Here is a 16,283-nt window from a genome sequence, read left to right as displayed (position 1 = left end):
AGATTTTCTCAGAACCTGAACTTCAGGTTTCAACTAAACCAGAACATCTACATCACAGGTGTCAAACTGCAGTCGCTGTCCTGCAGGTTTTAGATGAGCCTCAGGTACAAAACTCTGGAATGAAACGGCTTCATGACCTTCTGGTGTGGACCGGTTCTCCAGAACCTTAATGACCTCATTATTCTGTTTAGGTGCTGCAGCAGAGGCTCATCTAAAGGTTTCAGGGCCTCCAGGACTGGAGTTTGACACCCTGATCCACATTAACTGAAACAGTTCAAATATAGATTATTTGATATCAATCTGGAATAAGTCTGTAAAATAACAGTTCAATTTTTTCAGTTGAATCATTAAAATACGGGTCAGATTTAGTTTGAGCTTAGCCCGAGCTGCAGATGAAACCTGACTTGAGATCCGTGAACCTGCAAGAGACCTGTTGCTGAATCTGCTGTGACCACCAGGGGTCAGTCTTTGCACATCAGCAAACCGTTCAAATGAGATCTGAGCATTCAGTTTGTGACGCGCAGCAGGACAGAAGCGCCACCTTCAGGCTGATTTAAAGTGTAATTAACAGAAAGCAAAGCTCCGCCCCCTGACAAATTTATGAAAAAACCACCATGTGGGTGGAGCCAAGTGTGGGGATGAGGGAGGGGTTAGCACTAATGCCAGCTGAGTGACTGGAACCAACAGGAAAAATCAGATGCAGTAGCCACCCTTCAACCTAATGAGGGCAGCACTGAGACGGTTTTAGACAAAAAAATATTGCAGAATTAGTCAAATTTGCATGAAAATGTCTGTACAAAAAAATAAGACAGGACTCTTAAGAACCGGTTATAGAGAGTATTTTGGGGTTTAGTTACTCTGTCTTGGTTTGAGGTTGTTAAAGAAAAAGTTCTTGTAGAGTTTGGTTCTGTGCCAGAAGTGCCTCCGGTCCTCAGGGGTCAGGGTTCACCTCGCCTGCATCAGACTCTCCTCAGGTTCTTGCTGAGATCTGCAGAAAACCTGGACCAGAGTTCTGGTTCTGAGCGGTTCAGTACCTTCCCTGCAGTCACGCAGCCTCTGATCCTGGTTGGGGAGGTCCTGAAGATCATCCACGTCAGAGAAATCGACCCGGTTACATTACAGGACCGGTTCTGATCCAGAACACAGTGAAGTGAGGAGGTTCATTCAGTTCTCCATACTTTGGATGGAGTATCTTTCGAGGACCATCCCTAACTCTCTGAGACGCCCCCACACCTCAGCAGAGATACCACCAGAATCCAGGGTTGACCACTGGCTGGATCTTGGAGGGTTTGGTCTGAAAAGTTCTGGTCCTGTAGGAGCCACTGTGTGGCTCCAATCAGAACCTCCTCTGCCCTGTGACTTGCCTGGAGGTTCAGGATCTGCCTGGTTGTCGAGTCTCCAGCACCAACATATCGTCATACAGGACCATCTCTGAATCAAACGCACCTCCAAGTTGATGTTTTAGATGGGGAAAAGCTCTGATTCTCCACACTGGTAACACTCTGATGGCTGCAGGGAACATCCCATTGGATCAGAACCATCCCTTCGACCCAAACCTCAGTGAACAGAATTGATCCAGTCAGGTGGTGTCAAACAAAGCTCACCTCAGTCACCAGGACCTGGTGTTAGCTGGGACTCAGCAGCTACCCATCATGCTTTGTTGCCTCCTGTCATCAATCCCCATTGGACTCAACCACCTTCTCAGCCAGGATCTCCTGGAAGGTGGAGAGCTGCTTCATCTGCTCTGTCTGCATGGAGTGCCTCCTCATCAGCTTCTTCTTCATTTTGGATTCGGGGCCCCGCTTAGGAGATATTGGGGCCATGGGGACCAGGATCTTGTGTCCGCTGTGAACGGGGGAGGTGGGTTTTCCATTGGCTCGAATGTCAGGAATGGGTCTGTGGGGGTTGATGTTGAGAGGAGGCAGGAAGCCGGGCCTAGTGTGGGAGATGTGGTCCAGCAGCAGCGTCCCGGAGCCGCGGCGCTCCAGCAGACCTGGGGGCCGACGGCGCACAGTGATGGGCGACACCGAGTTAGGAATGTTCTCCAGAGACTCCCTGGATGAGCTGGTCACCAGGGACAACGGGGAGGCATTATACCGTCGCCGTTCCACTGACACCCGCCCAGAGTCTGGCGATCCAGGGATGGACTCTGGACAAAGATGAGTGTCGGACTCGTAGTGCTCCATGCGGCTCAGTTTAGGGTGCACCAGGAGCCGGATAGCCCCAGGCCCCCCGGCGTTCTCCTGGGGTTCAGGGGCGGTGTTTCTCCGGTACAGGATCTGGTGCTGCTGCACCTTGTCGGCCCAGGACGTGGCAGAGAGGCCGGTGCAGTCCTCGGAGCACGACCGGTCAATGGGCTTGGGAGAGCAGGGGTCATGCGTCTCGATGCTGTGTCGTCGTGACAACCGAGTCCGGACCGGCTCTGAGATGGATAGACCGTTCATCTCGGCGGTGGCTCTGCTCAGATCGCTGCTGCCCTCTTCCTCAAGACCCGTGTCCAGCCGGTCCGGAGGAACTCCGCTCAGCACCGAGGGTGCCACCAGGCCCCAGGGCTCCGAGTTCAGCCTCTTCAGGAGCTTCCGAGGCGGGGGCCGCTTCTCACCTGGAGGCCGAGTGGAAGGCAGTGGTAAGGCCGAGGTGAGCGCAAAGCTGAAGATGCCCTCCTGGCCATTGGTCCTGTCCCCTGCAGGTGACGCAGTGCCGATCTCCACTTCTGAAGGAGACATGCAAGCAGGGGACAGTTTGTCCACGATGCCAGGTGAGGGTGGCGAGTTCAGGTACTGCTTGGTCTTCTTGGTGCCCGACGGAGATGTGTCAGTGGTGATAATGATCACCTCCTTGCCCTTGGCCTTGCAGGCGTCCAGCAGTACCTGCAGCGTGTCGCGGTCTCCCCTGTTGATGGCGTGGACCAGGGCGGAGGCACCGGCGTAGTCTCTGAGGCTGGGGTCTGCCCCGTTCTCCAGCAGCAGGGTCACCACCTCTCGCCCTGCCTGCTCGGCGCAGGCATGCATCAGCGCCGTGCGGCCGCTCTTGTCTGGGATGTTGGGGTCAGCGCCTTTCTCCAGCAGGTAGCGGACCATCCTCTGGCGGGTCTGCGGGTCGTCATAGTTCCCCAGGCAGGCGGCGGAGATGGGTGTCTCTCCCCGTTCGTTGCCTTCGTTGATGTAGGCTCCGCCCTCTAACAGCAACCGGGCGAGCCGCAGCTTTCCCTGGAACACAGCTTTGAGGAGAGCGTTCCCCTCCGTCTGCAGGGGCCCTCCATCTCCCATGATCCTTTGCCTCCCTACACCTGCCGTCCACTGGAAGCTCGCTCAAGACTGAACATCCTCTCTGAAGTCACATGACCTGCAAGAGAAAAATCACGGAACTTAGACATGAACATCTGGAGAGACAGAGAAGACTGCTGCAGTCTTGGTTGGAATGATCCGTGACATCATCAGATGGTGATGCAGGAGCATCCCAGCTGCTCTGCAGGTCCATCATCATCATCATCATGAGATGATGGTCCTGAATGTCTGAGCAGCTGATCTCATTTGATACAAGTCATGCACTTCGGCCACAGAGGGCGCTCTGTTAATTAACACTTTACAGCAGAATTTCTTCTTCTGCTTATTACAGAACAAAGTTAGTCCATCCATCCAACAAACTATCCAACCGTTCATCCATCCAACGGGTGTTGCCATGGTAACTGTCTTTAGATCATGACTGGTCTCTTACTGGTCAGACTGGGAGTTGCAGTATTGATCCGGGTCAACACGCGCCCTGTCCTGCGTGTGTTCATCAGTCACCAGATGATGATGATGATGATGAAGCTGTGAAGGAATGCGGCGTCACCGTTGCTACGTCACCGCGCCACTCTGACGCATCACTTTCTATATTTACTCAGCGCCTGCACGAGCGCGTGCATTGACCGCAGCAGCGCGCGCACTCACGCACGCAGGGAGGAGATGGACGGTGTTTCTTCATCACCATTTCAACATTTGCACGAGCAGAACCACGGGCACGCGCCCACTGTTGCAGCTGATGATGAAGATGAAGGGGGTGACGAAGATGAAGAAGGACGGAGGAATGAAGAGGAGGAAGGCTAGTCTTACCGCAGCTGAAGAAGCGGCTTCCTCCTCTTCCTCAGCTGGTTCCGACCGACTGACGGAGCCGCTGCGCGACTCTTCCTCCTCCTCCTCCTCCTCCTCCTCCCAGCCCTAATTAACCCTTAGAGCTCAGTCAGATCTGAGCTGATCAGGAAGCAGCCTTACTGTCTCCATAGCAACACTCACTTCCTGGTGCCTGCCGAAGACTTCTGGACCAAGCGCGGAAACATCCAGAACCAGAACTCAGCAGAACTGCAGTTCCCTCTGCGTCCAGCAGGGGGCGGCGCAGGGAGCGAGTGGCAGCAGCAGAACCACCTGATTACCGACGCGCGACCATCGGATCGTCTGTCCCGTTTGGAATGCGCCTCCAGGTGGCAGCAGAGAGCAGCGATGGGCCAGACTGAGGTCTTCCTGGATCCAGTTCTGGTTCTGACCCGGGTTCTGATACTCAGCCTGAAGAACTGAGGAGTTAAACACCTGCTGTTGACCCAGGATTCCTTTGGCAGAACCAGAACCTACAGCCGGCAACGCCAGCAGAGGTTCTGTCAGGTTCTGCAAAGATGACAGCGATGGAGAGGCGCCCCCTGCTGGCGGGGAGTCAGATTCCAGCTGCCTTCAGATGGGATGTTGAATCCTGGAGGGAAAGTTCTGATCCAGATCCAATCAGTTGGAAGGAGGATCAGGATCCGATCAGGACCTGGAGGTCACCTGGAGGTCACCTGGACAACGCGGGTCATGGCTCACCTGGTGATGTCACAAAGCACTGGAGCCCTCGGACTGATGGAGCGTCAACCTGATCACTGAGCTGCTGAAGTTAAAAATAAAATACTGCAGAACACACACACACACACACACACACACACACTGTTGCTATTGTAGAATCCCAGTTTCTATGGCAACTGGAGCTGAATTCCTGCAGAAGGTTCCCACAGTGACACAAACCTTGCTGGTCTGGAGCCGCAGAGGAGAACCTGCTCCTCTTCCTCCTCAGACAGACTGGGGACAGACTTCGGACAGAATGGAGACAGACTGGGGACAGATTGGAGACAGACTGGGGACAGACTTCGGACAAACTGGGGACAGACTGGAGACAGACTTCGGACAGAATGGAGACAGACTGGAGACAGACTTTGGACAGAATGGAGACAGACTGGGGACAGACTTCGGACAGACTGGGGACAGACTTCGGACAGATTGGAGACAGACTGGAGACAGACTTCGGACAGAATGGAGACAGGCTTTGGACAGACTTTGGACAGAATGGAGACAGACTGGGGACAGACTTCGGACAGATTGGAGACAGACTGGGAACAGATTGGAGACAGACTTCGGACAGACTGGGGACAGACTTCGGACAGAATGGAGACAGACTGGGGACAGACTGGAGACAGACTTTGGACAGAATGGAGACAGACTGGGAACAGATTGGAGACAGACTTCGGACAGACTGGGGACAGACTTCGGACAGAATGGAGACAGACTTCGGACAGACTGGGGACAGACTGGAGACAAAAACCAAATATCAAATCCAGCTCATGAGTTGTTTTGTAAATGTTTGAAAATGAAGTGAAAATATGAAAATATATTCTATTTTTTAATTTCTCCATTTGTAAATAAAACATCTGATCAAAACAAACAAACTTGATTCAACAAATAAAACATTTCATCCTACACTGAACTAATACTCTCATGGTTCTGATGGGTCCGGTCGGTTCCGTCCCGCCAGAACCACTTCTGACCCAGCTTCATTGAACCGGCTCGGCAGGGCTTTGCTGACCGGATGGACCCGTACCGACCTGCGCTGGGTCAGAACCAGAACCAGGTCTGCTGTGGGCCAGCTGACCTCACCTGATTGGTTGTTCTGGCTGAACAAACTGTAGAGGTCAAAGGGCAAAGTCACATGGAGTCAATGCACCAGAGAGTGTTTGTGGGGCTGAAATCAGCCAATCAGAGGAGAGGACTCTGACCTCCTCTTCCTCGTCTTCCTCCTGGTGACTCCACAGCCTGACGATGCTCAGCAAAGGAAGCTCCTGGTGAGACCCGCTCCAGACCAGTTCTGTTGGTTCTGTAGACCAGGTGGTCCAGGCTGAACAGGTTCTGCAGTCGGTCCAATTAACGCTGACTGCAGAACAGAACCTGATTCTGTTCATCTGACCCACTTCCAGCTGCTGCTCCTTTGATGACTACAAGCTGACCACCGAATGGCTCCAGAACCAGACCCGGCACCAACCCAAAGTGGCCGTGATCTGCGGGTCCGGACTCGGCCTGCTGGCTGAAGCCGCCACCGACAAGCAGACCTTCAGGTACCAGGATATCCCCAACTTCCCCGTCAGCACAGGTGAGTGGGCGGGGCCACGGTGTGAGTGGGCGGGGTCATCTGATCCTGGAATCTGATTCATTGAGCTGCTTAGTGACTCAGTGGATGTTCTTATTCTTGCTAATTGCTGGTTAGCATTAGCCCAATATGTTAGCGCCACCTTCTGGAGAGGAATGAGGACCAAATGTCTCCATTGGCTCTCATCCAGGACGTGACGGTTAACGGCCCGGTTAACCCGTCCTGGTAGTTTAAACTTCACGAGTCTCGGCAGGTTTCGCCTCCGCTCTGATTGGTTGCTATACCAAACCCAGTAAACCCAACAAACCCAGTTCCCCCAGTGGTCAGCTGGTAGAAATGAACTGATCACTGAATCTAGACTGGATTCATGATGATGAAACTAAATTAAATGAATTCATGAAGCAGAGCCATTTGTCCTCCATCTTCCCTCCTCCCTGAAGCCCCGCCCCTTTTCTCCAACCTTTCATCCTGTTGGCTGCGTCTGGCTAATCTCACTGGGATGCTTCCCTCAACCTAGCGCCATCCTGGATGATGATGACATGTCTGAGCTGTTGCCATGGTAACCACTGTCTCTGCTCTCCAGTCCCAGGCCACGAAGGCTGCCTGGTGTTTGGGACGATCGAGGAGACGCCCTGTGTCTTCATGAAGGGACACTTCCACCTGTACGAAGGTTACTCCCTCTGCCAGGTGAGTCATCCTCATTACTACCCAGGATGCACTGAGGCGGGGCGGGGTGAGTGCCTATGGCTAATTCTACCTCTGTGTCCAAAGAAAGTATCGCTAGTTGACAGTTTTGTCTTTGAGTTAACGTCTCCCACTGCCCTCCTCTGGTTCCTCCTCTGGTTCCCCCTCCGGTTCCTCCTCTGGTTCCCCCTCTGGTTCCCCCTCTGGTTCCTCCTCTGGTTCCCCCTCTGGTTCCCCCTCCGGTTCCTCCTCTGGTTCCCCCTCTGGTTCCTCCCACTGCCCCCCCCTCACCACAAGGTGACCTTCCCAGTTCGGATCTTCAAGCTGCTGGGTGTGGACTCTGTCCTGGTGACCAACGCCTCGGGGGGAATCTGTCCGGACTTCAAGGTCGGGGACATCATGGTGATCCGGGATCACATCAACCTGCCAGGTTTCGCCGGCCAGCACCCTCTGTGCGGACCCAACGACGAGCGGTAAGGCGCCGCGACGGAACGGCCAGAAGCTCCAACCCTCTTCCGTCATGGTAGACCTGTCCTCCGTCCCCTGTCCAGGTTCGGGACGCGGTTCCCCTGCATGTCGGACGCCTACAGCAAAGAACTGCGGACGCTGGCGCTGGACGTGGCCTCTGACCTCGGCTGCAGTGTCCGCACCGGCGTCTACTGCATGGTGAGCGGACCCAACTTCGAGACCATCGCCGAGGCCCGCATGCTGCTGACGCTGGGCTGCGACTGCGTGGGTAAGACGGAGAGGACATGAAGACAGGAGCAGCAAGGTTCTGGACATGATGTCCGGGTTAGATTGTCCTTCAACTTGTCCGTGTCTGTGATTGATGTCTTCATGTTTAGGGTTCTCTGTCGTCTCTCCGTCCTCCAACATCTCTGAACGTCCCTGGTTGTCGTTTTGTTCTGGTGACCAGAGGCCTCATGTCTAAAGCGGCGTGCGCACAAAAACTGTGCGGCGCCATATTTTACGCACAAGTCGGCATGTATGAAAATGAAAGTTTGAGTAAATATAGGTTAACTTTTGACCTGCAGTGAAAATGTGCAGCAGCCACACAAACTTTTTCTGTGGACAATAATAAACTAGAAAGAGTCAAAACTCACTAAATCCACTGAAATCTGATTCAGTTATTTAGACCAGGAAGCATCAAGCCCCATGATTTTATGATTTTAATATTTTACTGTTTAAACCATGACATTTATCCTCAGACAATAAGCTAACACACACACACACACACACACACACACACACACACAGAATAAAGAAAAGAGAAATAAAGGATGTGAAAACCTCAATGTAAATAATCATGTTGCTCAGTTTGTGTCTCATAAAGATGAAACTCATCGTCTGAATGCATCTATTTATTCTCACTAGAGAGAAACCAGGGCTGATCAAACAGTTTGATTATTGATCAGGTGATCAGGTGTGGAGACAATCCCAGGTATATCAGTAGCTGCACCAAGGTGAGCCGCTACCTGAGGAGCTTTGGCTCTGATGGAGAACATGGAGCCATTGATCAGAGATCAGATTGATCTGCTGGTTTCTGAGCGTTTAGATTCATCCAGACTGATCATCCTGGAGCTCTGAGCAGAACTTAAAGCAGGTACCGGTACCGGTACCGGTCCAGCTGCAGTCGTCCTCCAGTGGAGCCAGAAATCATCTGGACTCTGTAAATGTAACTTCTGCTCCTGATTCCTGGATTCAGAAGAAACATTGAAATCCCGGCTGAACGCTCTGCTGCTCCAACAGCGTCTGCTCTGAGATCTTTAGGATTCTTTCTTTCATTTTTTATTTTTGTGAGGTGACCTTATGTGCCCTGAAAGCAACTTAGAAATAAACTATATTATTATTATTATAGATACTTACTCTGCTACAAACAAGGGCGTTGCCATGGTTACGGCTTCACATGGCGGCAGACTTCCTGGTATTTATACCAATTAATATGTATTTATGGAGGCGACAGGCGGAGCAGCAGCTGCTCTGTTTCCCCAAATCAGGATTTCTAAAGGTGAGCAGGTCTGATCGCAGCTCGGCTTCATACATCTGGAGCTTTTTGTGCGCCACACTTTTTCAATTTGTTATTTGTTTCATTTCCTTTATTTAAGCAGGTAAACCCCGTTGGGATCTCGATCTCATTTTCAACAGGGACCTGGGCAGAAGTCTGCAATACAGCAACCTGGTTACAAAATCAAACTAATTAAAACATATGCACAAGTGTAAAACAATAGAAAACAATTTAAAAGCAGTGACACTGTTTAATAAAATCTCACTGCCTGTTTTTAAGAAGAAATAAATCCAATGAAGTCAGTTCTGACATCTTGACTTCAGACTGGAGCTGATTCAGGTTGAATGTTTTCTTCCCCTTTTCACTTTTTCAATTTGTCCTACGCCAAGTTTTAGTGTCAAAACCGCGCAGTGTTTTATACACGAGACCTCTGGTAAATCCTGATCGTGGCCCAGATGGAGCCGGTTCTGGAGCTCAAATGGGTCGTCCAGGACCAGAACATCATGAATCTATTAAAGCTCAACATCCTGGATTCTGTCCTTCTGCACTCTGACTTGACAATATCAGAACCTGAACCGATCCCAAGTCCATCCAGTTTATTTTTACAGTGAACCTGATCTGAAGACAGATGCTGCGTCTCCCTGCGATCCGGATCCAGTTCTGGATCTGAATCCGGTTCCATTGTCTGTCAGAATCTGACCAAAGATCCAAATCATGAAACGTGAATTTGAAAGTGTTGATAAAAACCAGACGGACAATTTTGATCCGACAAACAGCAAGAAGATGCTGGAATGAAGCAGCTGTCACTCACAGAGCCGTGCTTTGACTAGGCCACGCCCCCGTGGAGCAGAACAGAGACCGGTGTCCTCTGTCAGCGAGTCGCTGCGGCTAACGCTAGCTCGTTATGATGCACTTTTCTCACCTGCTGAGCTGCAACGGATCTTCAGCCTGATTCACTGAACGTGTGAAATCTGACCGCCATGTTTCTAATGTAGGAAGCTGCTGCAGCTCGTCTTCATCGTCGTTCATACTGAACTGTTTCTGATCCATGTCTAGATTTCAAGCAGAGACTTTCAGTCGTATGTTTGAAGTTTCCAGATTAAATGTATTAATATGATCATATTCCTGATATTCAGCTGCACATTCCAGAAAACATGTTCAGGTCTGTTTTTATGAAAACAACAAAAATTTCCAACAAAAAGCTTTTGTTGATGGTTGGATGTTGGTTGGATGTTGGTTGGATGCCATAGTGACGTCCGCTCATCTGTCCAGGAATGTCGATGGTCCCTGAAGTCACCGTGGCGAAGCACTGCGGACTCAGAGTTCTGGGTTTGACCCTCGTCACCAACAAGGTCTCTGACAGGACACACTGTCCTGTCCTCACCTGTCTCTTCCTGTCCTCACCTGTCTCTTCCTGTCCTCACCTGTCTCTTCCTGTCCCTCTTCAGGTGTCTCTGGACTACAGCCGTGAGGAAAAGGTGAACCATGATGAGGTTCTGGAAATCTGCAAGATGAGGGCGGAGCTTCTGCAGAAGCTGGTCTCCACTCTGATTGGCCGCTGTCAGCAGAACATCAACACACACTGAGACACACACCTGTAGCTGCTCCTGGTTTCTAGTCGATTTCTGTTCACAATAAAAGTGAAGAACCTTCTTTGGTCTCCAGGTCTCTTTAGAACCTCCAGAACTTTCTGACCCAGCAGTTTGTCAGTGAATGAAACTTGAAGCCTCTCATTTCATCTTTTAATATCAAACAAGGTTGACACTGAGTGTGTGCAGACAGTCACATGACCGCACCACATTAGTTATAATCATTAACCAATCAGATGTAGAGATATCAGCAGGGGGAGGGGCCTCTGTGGCCCAATCAGCTGTCAGCATTCCTATGACCCCTTTGTACCTCTGATCATGGCTTCCAACGTCTTCCACTGATCCGGAGTCACCTGGAGGACAGGTGAGACACCAGCAGTGACGTCAGTGACGCGTTCCTGACGTGGGAAAACTTTCTTCAGTAACCAGGAATCTAATCCGGTAGTCAGACTACAGTTATCGAAACCACTGTGCGTTACTTTTTTCTTTTTAAATTTCATTGTATTTCCTCTGCGCGTCTTGTCGAGTGATCGCCGTTTCTATGCGACAGTATCCGCAGCGACAGAAACGTAAACAATTGAAGGAGGAGTGAGATGCATATTTTGTTGGTGGAAAAACAGGAACTATTTTGAGTTTCTGTTGCCAAGTCCGATTATTATAAACGGCTTTGGGCTTGTTTCTTTTTTAAAGTCGCTAACAAATTTAACGAGTCGCGGGTTTCGCCTTTTTGGGCTGTTTTTGAACGTGAAGTTGCTCATCTGGGCTTGGAAATAAGCAGAGACACGATAAACCCCAGAATGTGTCCAACCTCCAGGTAGTTTTAGTCAGGCTCTCCCTGTCCATCATTTCCCAGATGATCCGTCCCGCTGTGTCTTTGTTAATGTCAAGTTAATATATGACCTGTGAATGACGTCGGGCTCCACTTTGCGCTCCAGAAAACTGCAAACATGGAGACTAATATGAACAGAGTAAGAAACGTGAAAACAGCCACGAATGAACGAGTCCATAAAGTTGTGCAACTAAACGCCATTCTAATTATTAATATTAAGATACGTGTCACTAATCTGTGCAGCCAGCTGAGCTGCAGGAGGAGCTCTGTGTGACACCAAACACAGGGCCGTAACGCACAACCTGGAGGCTGGGGGCAGACGGGGGGCTTTAAAATCCTATTTATAGTTTTCTAGACAATAGAAACACAAAAACAAACAAAATTACTAAAGTTTTTTTGTACTGTTGTAACCATTAAACAATCTCCCCTTCAGTTCAACCTTATCAGTGGAGACACATTGTTGATGTTACATTATAAAATAGCTAACAATGGGGCGTGCCGTGGTGGCGTAGCGGTTAGCGCGACCCGTATTTGGAGGCCTTGAGTCCTCGACGCGGCCGTCGCGGGTTCGACTCCCGGACCCGACGATATTTGCCGCATGTCTTCCTGCCTCTCCTTCCCCGTTTCCTGTCAGCCTGCTGTCATATAAGGGACACTAGAGCCACTAAAGACCCTGGAGGGGTAAAAAAAAAGCTATCAATTAAGTTTTGGCTTAATCTTTTGGCAAAGATCAATGTCATTTTCGCAGGAGGCGAAGTGTTGTTGGCAGCTGCTGATGGTAACTAAAAAAGCAGCTTTTAATGCAACATAGTTACTTTTTCAAAGTAACTATGCCGTCACTAGACATGAGACAGGTGAGCGGCTCAACTCACCTTGCGCAGCTCGTTAAACTCTCCTGCCATCGATACGTACTCCCCTCCATCGAAACGGATCACCTGTGAATGCAGACAGGTTCAGGTTTGGGTTCAGGTTCGGGTCACATCTTCGTTCTCATGTGACGTCAAACTTCTGGCAATTTTGTAGCTGACAGCCATCTTGGTAGGTATCCAAAACTAACTGCCATGACAGTTTGCATGGTGTTGCTATGGCAACAATACGGCCGATCTCGGCAGCAGCCATTTTGTTCATGTATCTTTCTCTTCGTTAGTCAGGAACGTCTATATTTAGTTCATCTACGCTTTGTGCTGCGTTTGTCTACCAAAATGGCCGTTCAGAGAAATCGTGATGAAAAAATCTTCTCTTTGTCCAATCAGAGCAAGTCATGACCTATGACCTCATTATGGAGGCAGTGGGCTGGTTGAGACAGGTGTCTCACCTGTCCAGTTGTTCTGGTTCTGGACAGGTTCTGTGGTTTAACTGCTCAGTCGGTTACGATGGGAGCCGGGTCAGGACTCTGGTCGGTTCCGGTCAGAAACGGGTCAGAACTTACGGCTCCTGACATCCAGCTGGCGAAGTCGCTGCTCAGGTACGCCGCCAGGTTGGCGAGCTCAGCAGGTTTTCCGAGTCGACCTGTCGGAATCCGATCGATCATCGACTTCTCAAAGGTTCCGGTCGGGTCCAGACGGCTGAAGGCTCCCTGAGCAGAACCAGAACCCAGGTACTAAGACGGGTCGATCGGTTTAATCCAGCAGAAACTCAGCAATAAAACAAGTCATATTACAACAAAGGGCTTGAAAGGTCAAAGTTCAAGGCCCGCGCACCAGCCCAGGGAAAGGACAGGAAGTGGGCGGTACCTTGGTCTTGATTGGTCCAGGTTGGATGATGTTGAACCTGTGACCATAGCGCCCCCACTCTGCGGCCAGAGACCTGCGGGCGAGAGCCACACAGTTACCATGGCAACGACAGGGCCGCAGCGACACATCGGGGTCCAACTGACTTGTAGAGCGCCTCAACTCCGGCCTTGGCCGCCGCACTTGGAACCACAAAACCAGAACCAGACTCGGCGTAGATGGTGGTGATGGCGAGGAACGAGGCGCCTGAGACACAAGAATACGGTTAGAACGGCTCAGGTTCTGGTTCTGGTCCTGGTTCTGGTTCTGACCTTTCTGGGCCTGGATCAGCCTCTTGCCCAGCTCCAGCGTGACGAACGCCGTCCCGTTCAGGACGATGTCGGTGACGCTCCGCCAGCCGTTGGGCGTCAGCCGCTCCGTCGGACAGATGAAATTCCCTGCGGCGTTGTTGATGATCACCTGGAACAATGGGGACACAGGACAGCGTGATGTCATCACCAACGCTCTGAACACACGACGGCTACAGGTTCTGGTTCTGGTTTACATCAGGAAGTCCACTTAACGCCACCATCTGGTCCACGCAGTGTGCCACGGCCTGAGGGTCTTTGACGTCACACTGGAGGGCGTGGACCTGAGGACAGATACGGACCGGGTCAGACGCTGGGTTCTGGACCCGTTCTGGTTCCGGGATGACCCGGTTACCTGGTTCCCGGTCTGGCTGCTGATCTCGCTGGCCGTCTCCTGCAGGACGTCGAGCTTCCTGAACCAGACAAGCAGAAGTTCAGGAACGGTTCCTGATGGGGTCATGTGACCTCTGATGTGACCTCTGACCTGCTGGCGATGACGCAGCGGGCTCCCAGCTGGGACAGAACCACGGTCATGGCCCGGCCCAGGCCGGTGCCGCCTCCGGTGATGAAGGCCAGCTGGTCTCTGAAGCTTCCCGCCGGCAGCATGGCGCCTTCGGACGGAGTGAAGAACCCAAACGGACGGGCCAATCCGGACCGGACCGGCGGCCTGGGGAACCGGGTCTGAGACACACAAAGTTGTGGCCCGGTTAGAACCCAGTTCAGTTAAAGTTCCTGAACATGAGAATAATTACAATCAATTAATTAATTAACAGATTCCTTAATTAATCGATTGGTTGACAGGTCGTCCTGCCATCCAGGTGTTAGGTGGGCGTGGCTACTGCAGTGGGCACTGCAGCCTGTTACCATGGTGATACATGGGTGGGGCAGTCCTTCCTCCTCCTGCAGCGTCCAAATTCTCACTTCCTGCTTTAGCCCCGCCCCCTTTGGTCATATTTCCGGCCTTTTACTAAGCCACATGCAGGTGGACTTATTACCCACAATTCATTGCTGCATGTGACGTTTTGAGTTAAAAGGCGGATTTATGGCAACGTTTTGTTGTTTTTTATAGACAAAAGAAAATATCGTGACAAGGCACATTAGTAATTAGTTTGATATGATAAACTGAGCAGAAAAAGAAGAAATTTAAAAAAAATCACAAACTGAGGAAAGTAAAACAAATGTCAAATTTCAAATCTTAAATTAAGATATTAACATATTGAAATAAAGATTGTAAATAATAAAATCATTTCACTTTAAAAGTGGAGGTGATTTTTAGAAAGCAGTATTTGAGAATAAAACTTAGGATTAAATATATCATAATTTAACTCTTCATCCCTGTTAGAAGACCAAAGTTTATTATATTAAAATTAAAGACGGAATAGATTTATTGTACAACATCCACTTTTGAAAACTTTCTAAAAACTTCAATGAAGTCGCAATTTATCCTGATTTTTAAACAAATGTTTTCTTCTCAGACTAGAGGAGAAAACTGATGTCGGAGCTCCTGATTAATTTTTTGGTACATTTTTGGTTCATAAAGTCACAACATTCATAGTTTCTTTTAAAAAGGACACTTTAGTTCCATTTATATACGCTGTATATTTGCAATTAATTTGATTTTGTTAGCATATTAGCTCCACTTTATGTCAAGCTAACTTTCAGCCACATATAAAATAAATGTGTTTTTGAGTAACAGCTGATTATGTAATGATTTCTATAATTAGTCAATTTGCAGGGGAATTGCCATTAAGACAGTTAAATGTTTGTAGATTTTAATGTGCATTATTTGACAAATCATCATACAATAAAAAGTTGTCAGAGAAATATTGCAATGTCCAGAGAAAGCTGTGCTTGTTTAAAAAAAATAAAAACAGTTTTCAAATGTAAAGCATTGAAATTATTTTTGTGTCACTGAACCTGTGAATAAATAAATACATGGTTAGCAGTCCTCCGGTCAGAAGGGGGCACTGCGTCCTGTAACACACATGCTTTGGAGCGAGTGGCAGTTAGGAAAAGTTTGTGTGGCCTGTTAAGCTCTTGAACTCTTCAGCACCTCAGTGGTTCATGTTCTTTGCCTCGTTACGAACAAATGAGGGATTTCAACCCGAAGACAAGAGGAAACGTCTCCTGTGTTTAGACTACGGACCAGTTAACAGAACTATACATATAGTTATTTATACATTTCTTGTGTTTGTGATTCTGAACACTGTATAACCCCCTGGTTATGTGTCCGTCATCAGGGGGCCTGTCCCCCCACGCTGCCCCTCTGGCGGAGGGGGTCACGCCAGGACTGACGGAAGGACATTCTGACGTCACAAACACCGTAAAAACACCTATAAATGTCAAACTTGTGGCCCCCTGGTGCTGACAACGTGAACTACAGCTGGTCGGGGTCTTTTTCGATGTAGGAGGGAACGGGGTGAAAGGTCAACCCGGACTTAAAACTTTAACGTTCCTTCAGTCCGACACATGACGCTTCATACGCAACTCTCTGACGTCACAGATGCTGCTTGATCTCACCTGCAGAACTTTCCTTCCTGAGCTCATCATGACGGCCGCCATGTTGGTTTCAGCTGATGACGTATGATGGACCGTACCACCATGACGACATGAGGAGGGGAGGCAGCACGTAACTTTTTATTTGAATATTTTGTTCAATAAAAATGGGTAAAAATT

The 16,283-nt window shown here is 49.8% G+C and overlaps 3 protein-coding genes across 7 annotated transcripts; 1 reads left to right on the top strand and 2 right to left on the bottom strand.

The window, feature by feature from the left end:
• Positions 1-179: 179 nt before the first annotated feature.
• On the bottom strand, positions 180-4,886 carry LOC102237576 (ankyrin repeat domain-containing protein 34A-like). 3 transcript variants are annotated; one of them, XM_023331164.1, is made up of 2 exons: positions 4,833-4,886; positions 180-3,345 (listed from the first exon to the last, which is right to left on the bottom strand). In XM_023331164.1, exon 2 carries the CDS (start codon positions 3,267-3,269, stop codon positions 1,674-1,676), a length of 1,596 nt encoding a protein of 531 aa, XP_023186932.1. In that variant the 5' UTR covers positions 3,270-3,345; positions 4,833-4,886; the 3' UTR covers positions 180-1,673. The 3 variants fall into 3 exon arrangements, with proteins under 3 accessions (XP_023186932.1, XP_005815288.1, XP_023186931.1); XM_005815231.3 differs by lacking the exon at positions 4,833-4,886 and adding an exon at positions 4,095-4,171; XM_023331163.1 differs by lacking the exon at positions 4,833-4,886 and adding an exon at positions 3,718-3,800.
• Positions 4,887-6,030: 1,144 nt separating this feature from the next.
• Positions 6,031-10,765, top strand: LOC102237313 (purine nucleoside phosphorylase-like). 2 transcript variants are annotated; one of them, XM_005815230.2, is made up of 7 exons: positions 6,031-6,121; positions 6,254-6,426; positions 7,007-7,110; positions 7,405-7,580; positions 7,659-7,843; positions 10,385-10,464; positions 10,561-10,765. In XM_005815230.2, the coding sequence occupies exons 1-7, from the start codon at positions 6,099-6,101 to the stop codon at positions 10,696-10,698; spliced, it is 879 nt and encodes a 292-aa protein (XP_005815287.1). In that variant the 5' UTR covers positions 6,031-6,098; the 3' UTR covers positions 10,699-10,765. The 2 variants fall into 2 exon arrangements, with proteins under 2 accessions (XP_005815287.1, XP_023186935.1); XM_023331167.1 differs by lacking the exons at positions 10,385-10,464; positions 10,561-10,765 and adding an exon at positions 7,953-8,209.
• Positions 10,766-10,839: 74 nt separating this feature from the next.
• Positions 10,840-16,217, bottom strand: decr1 (2,4-dienoyl-CoA reductase 1). 2 transcript variants are annotated; one of them, XM_023331165.1, is made up of 10 exons: positions 16,128-16,217; positions 14,092-14,288; positions 13,963-14,020; positions 13,805-13,891; positions 13,572-13,719; positions 13,407-13,506; positions 13,264-13,336; positions 12,960-13,106; positions 12,403-12,465; positions 10,840-11,099 (listed from the first exon to the last, which is right to left on the bottom strand). In XM_023331165.1, the coding sequence occupies exons 1-10, from the start codon at positions 16,167-16,169 to the stop codon at positions 10,995-10,997; spliced, it is 1,020 nt and encodes a 339-aa protein (XP_023186933.1). In that variant the 5' UTR covers positions 16,170-16,217; the 3' UTR covers positions 10,840-10,994. The 2 variants fall into 2 exon arrangements, with proteins under 2 accessions (XP_023186933.1, XP_023186934.1); XM_023331166.1 differs by having other exon boundaries at positions 10,840-11,054.
• Positions 16,218-16,283: the final 66 nt, after the last annotated feature.

Source organism: Xiphophorus maculatus, chromosome 3 (genome assembly GCF_002775205.1).
Source record: "Xiphophorus maculatus strain JP 163 A chromosome 3, X_maculatus-5.0-male, whole genome shotgun sequence".
Taxonomy (NCBI): Eukaryota; Metazoa; Chordata; class Actinopteri; order Cyprinodontiformes; family Poeciliidae; genus Xiphophorus; species Xiphophorus maculatus.
This window is presented reverse-complemented; position numbering and strand designations above follow the sequence as displayed.

Excerpts from the sequence above, each read along its gene's own strand:
- LOC102237576 (XM_023331164.1), bottom strand. The coding sequence starts at position 3,269 with ATGGGAGATGGAGGGCCCCTGCAGACGGAGGGGAACGCTCTCCTCAAA.
- LOC102237313 (XM_005815230.2), top strand. The coding sequence starts at position 6,099 with ATGCTCAGCAAAGGAAGCTCCTG. Across the intron at positions 6,122-6,253 it reads CTCAGCAAAGGAAGCTCCTG|CTGCTGCTCCTTTGATGACT; the intron begins GTGAGACCCGCT and ends ACCCACTTCCAG. Across the intron at positions 6,427-7,006 it reads CAACTTCCCCGTCAGCACAG|TCCCAGGCCACGAAGGCTGC; the intron begins GTGAGTGGGCGG and ends TCTGCTCTCCAG.
- decr1 (XM_023331165.1), bottom strand. The coding sequence starts at position 16,169 with ATGGCGGCCGTCATGATGAGCTCAGGAAGGAAAGTTCTGCAG. Across the intron at positions 14,289-16,127 it reads CAGGAAGGAAAGTTCTGCAG|ACCCGGTTCCCCAGGCCGCC; the intron begins GTGAGATCAAGC and ends TGTGTGTCTCAG. Across the intron at positions 13,892-13,962 it reads GCAGCCAGACCGGGAACCAG|GTCCACGCCCTCCAGTGTGA; the intron begins GTAACCGGGTCA and ends ATCTGTCCTCAG.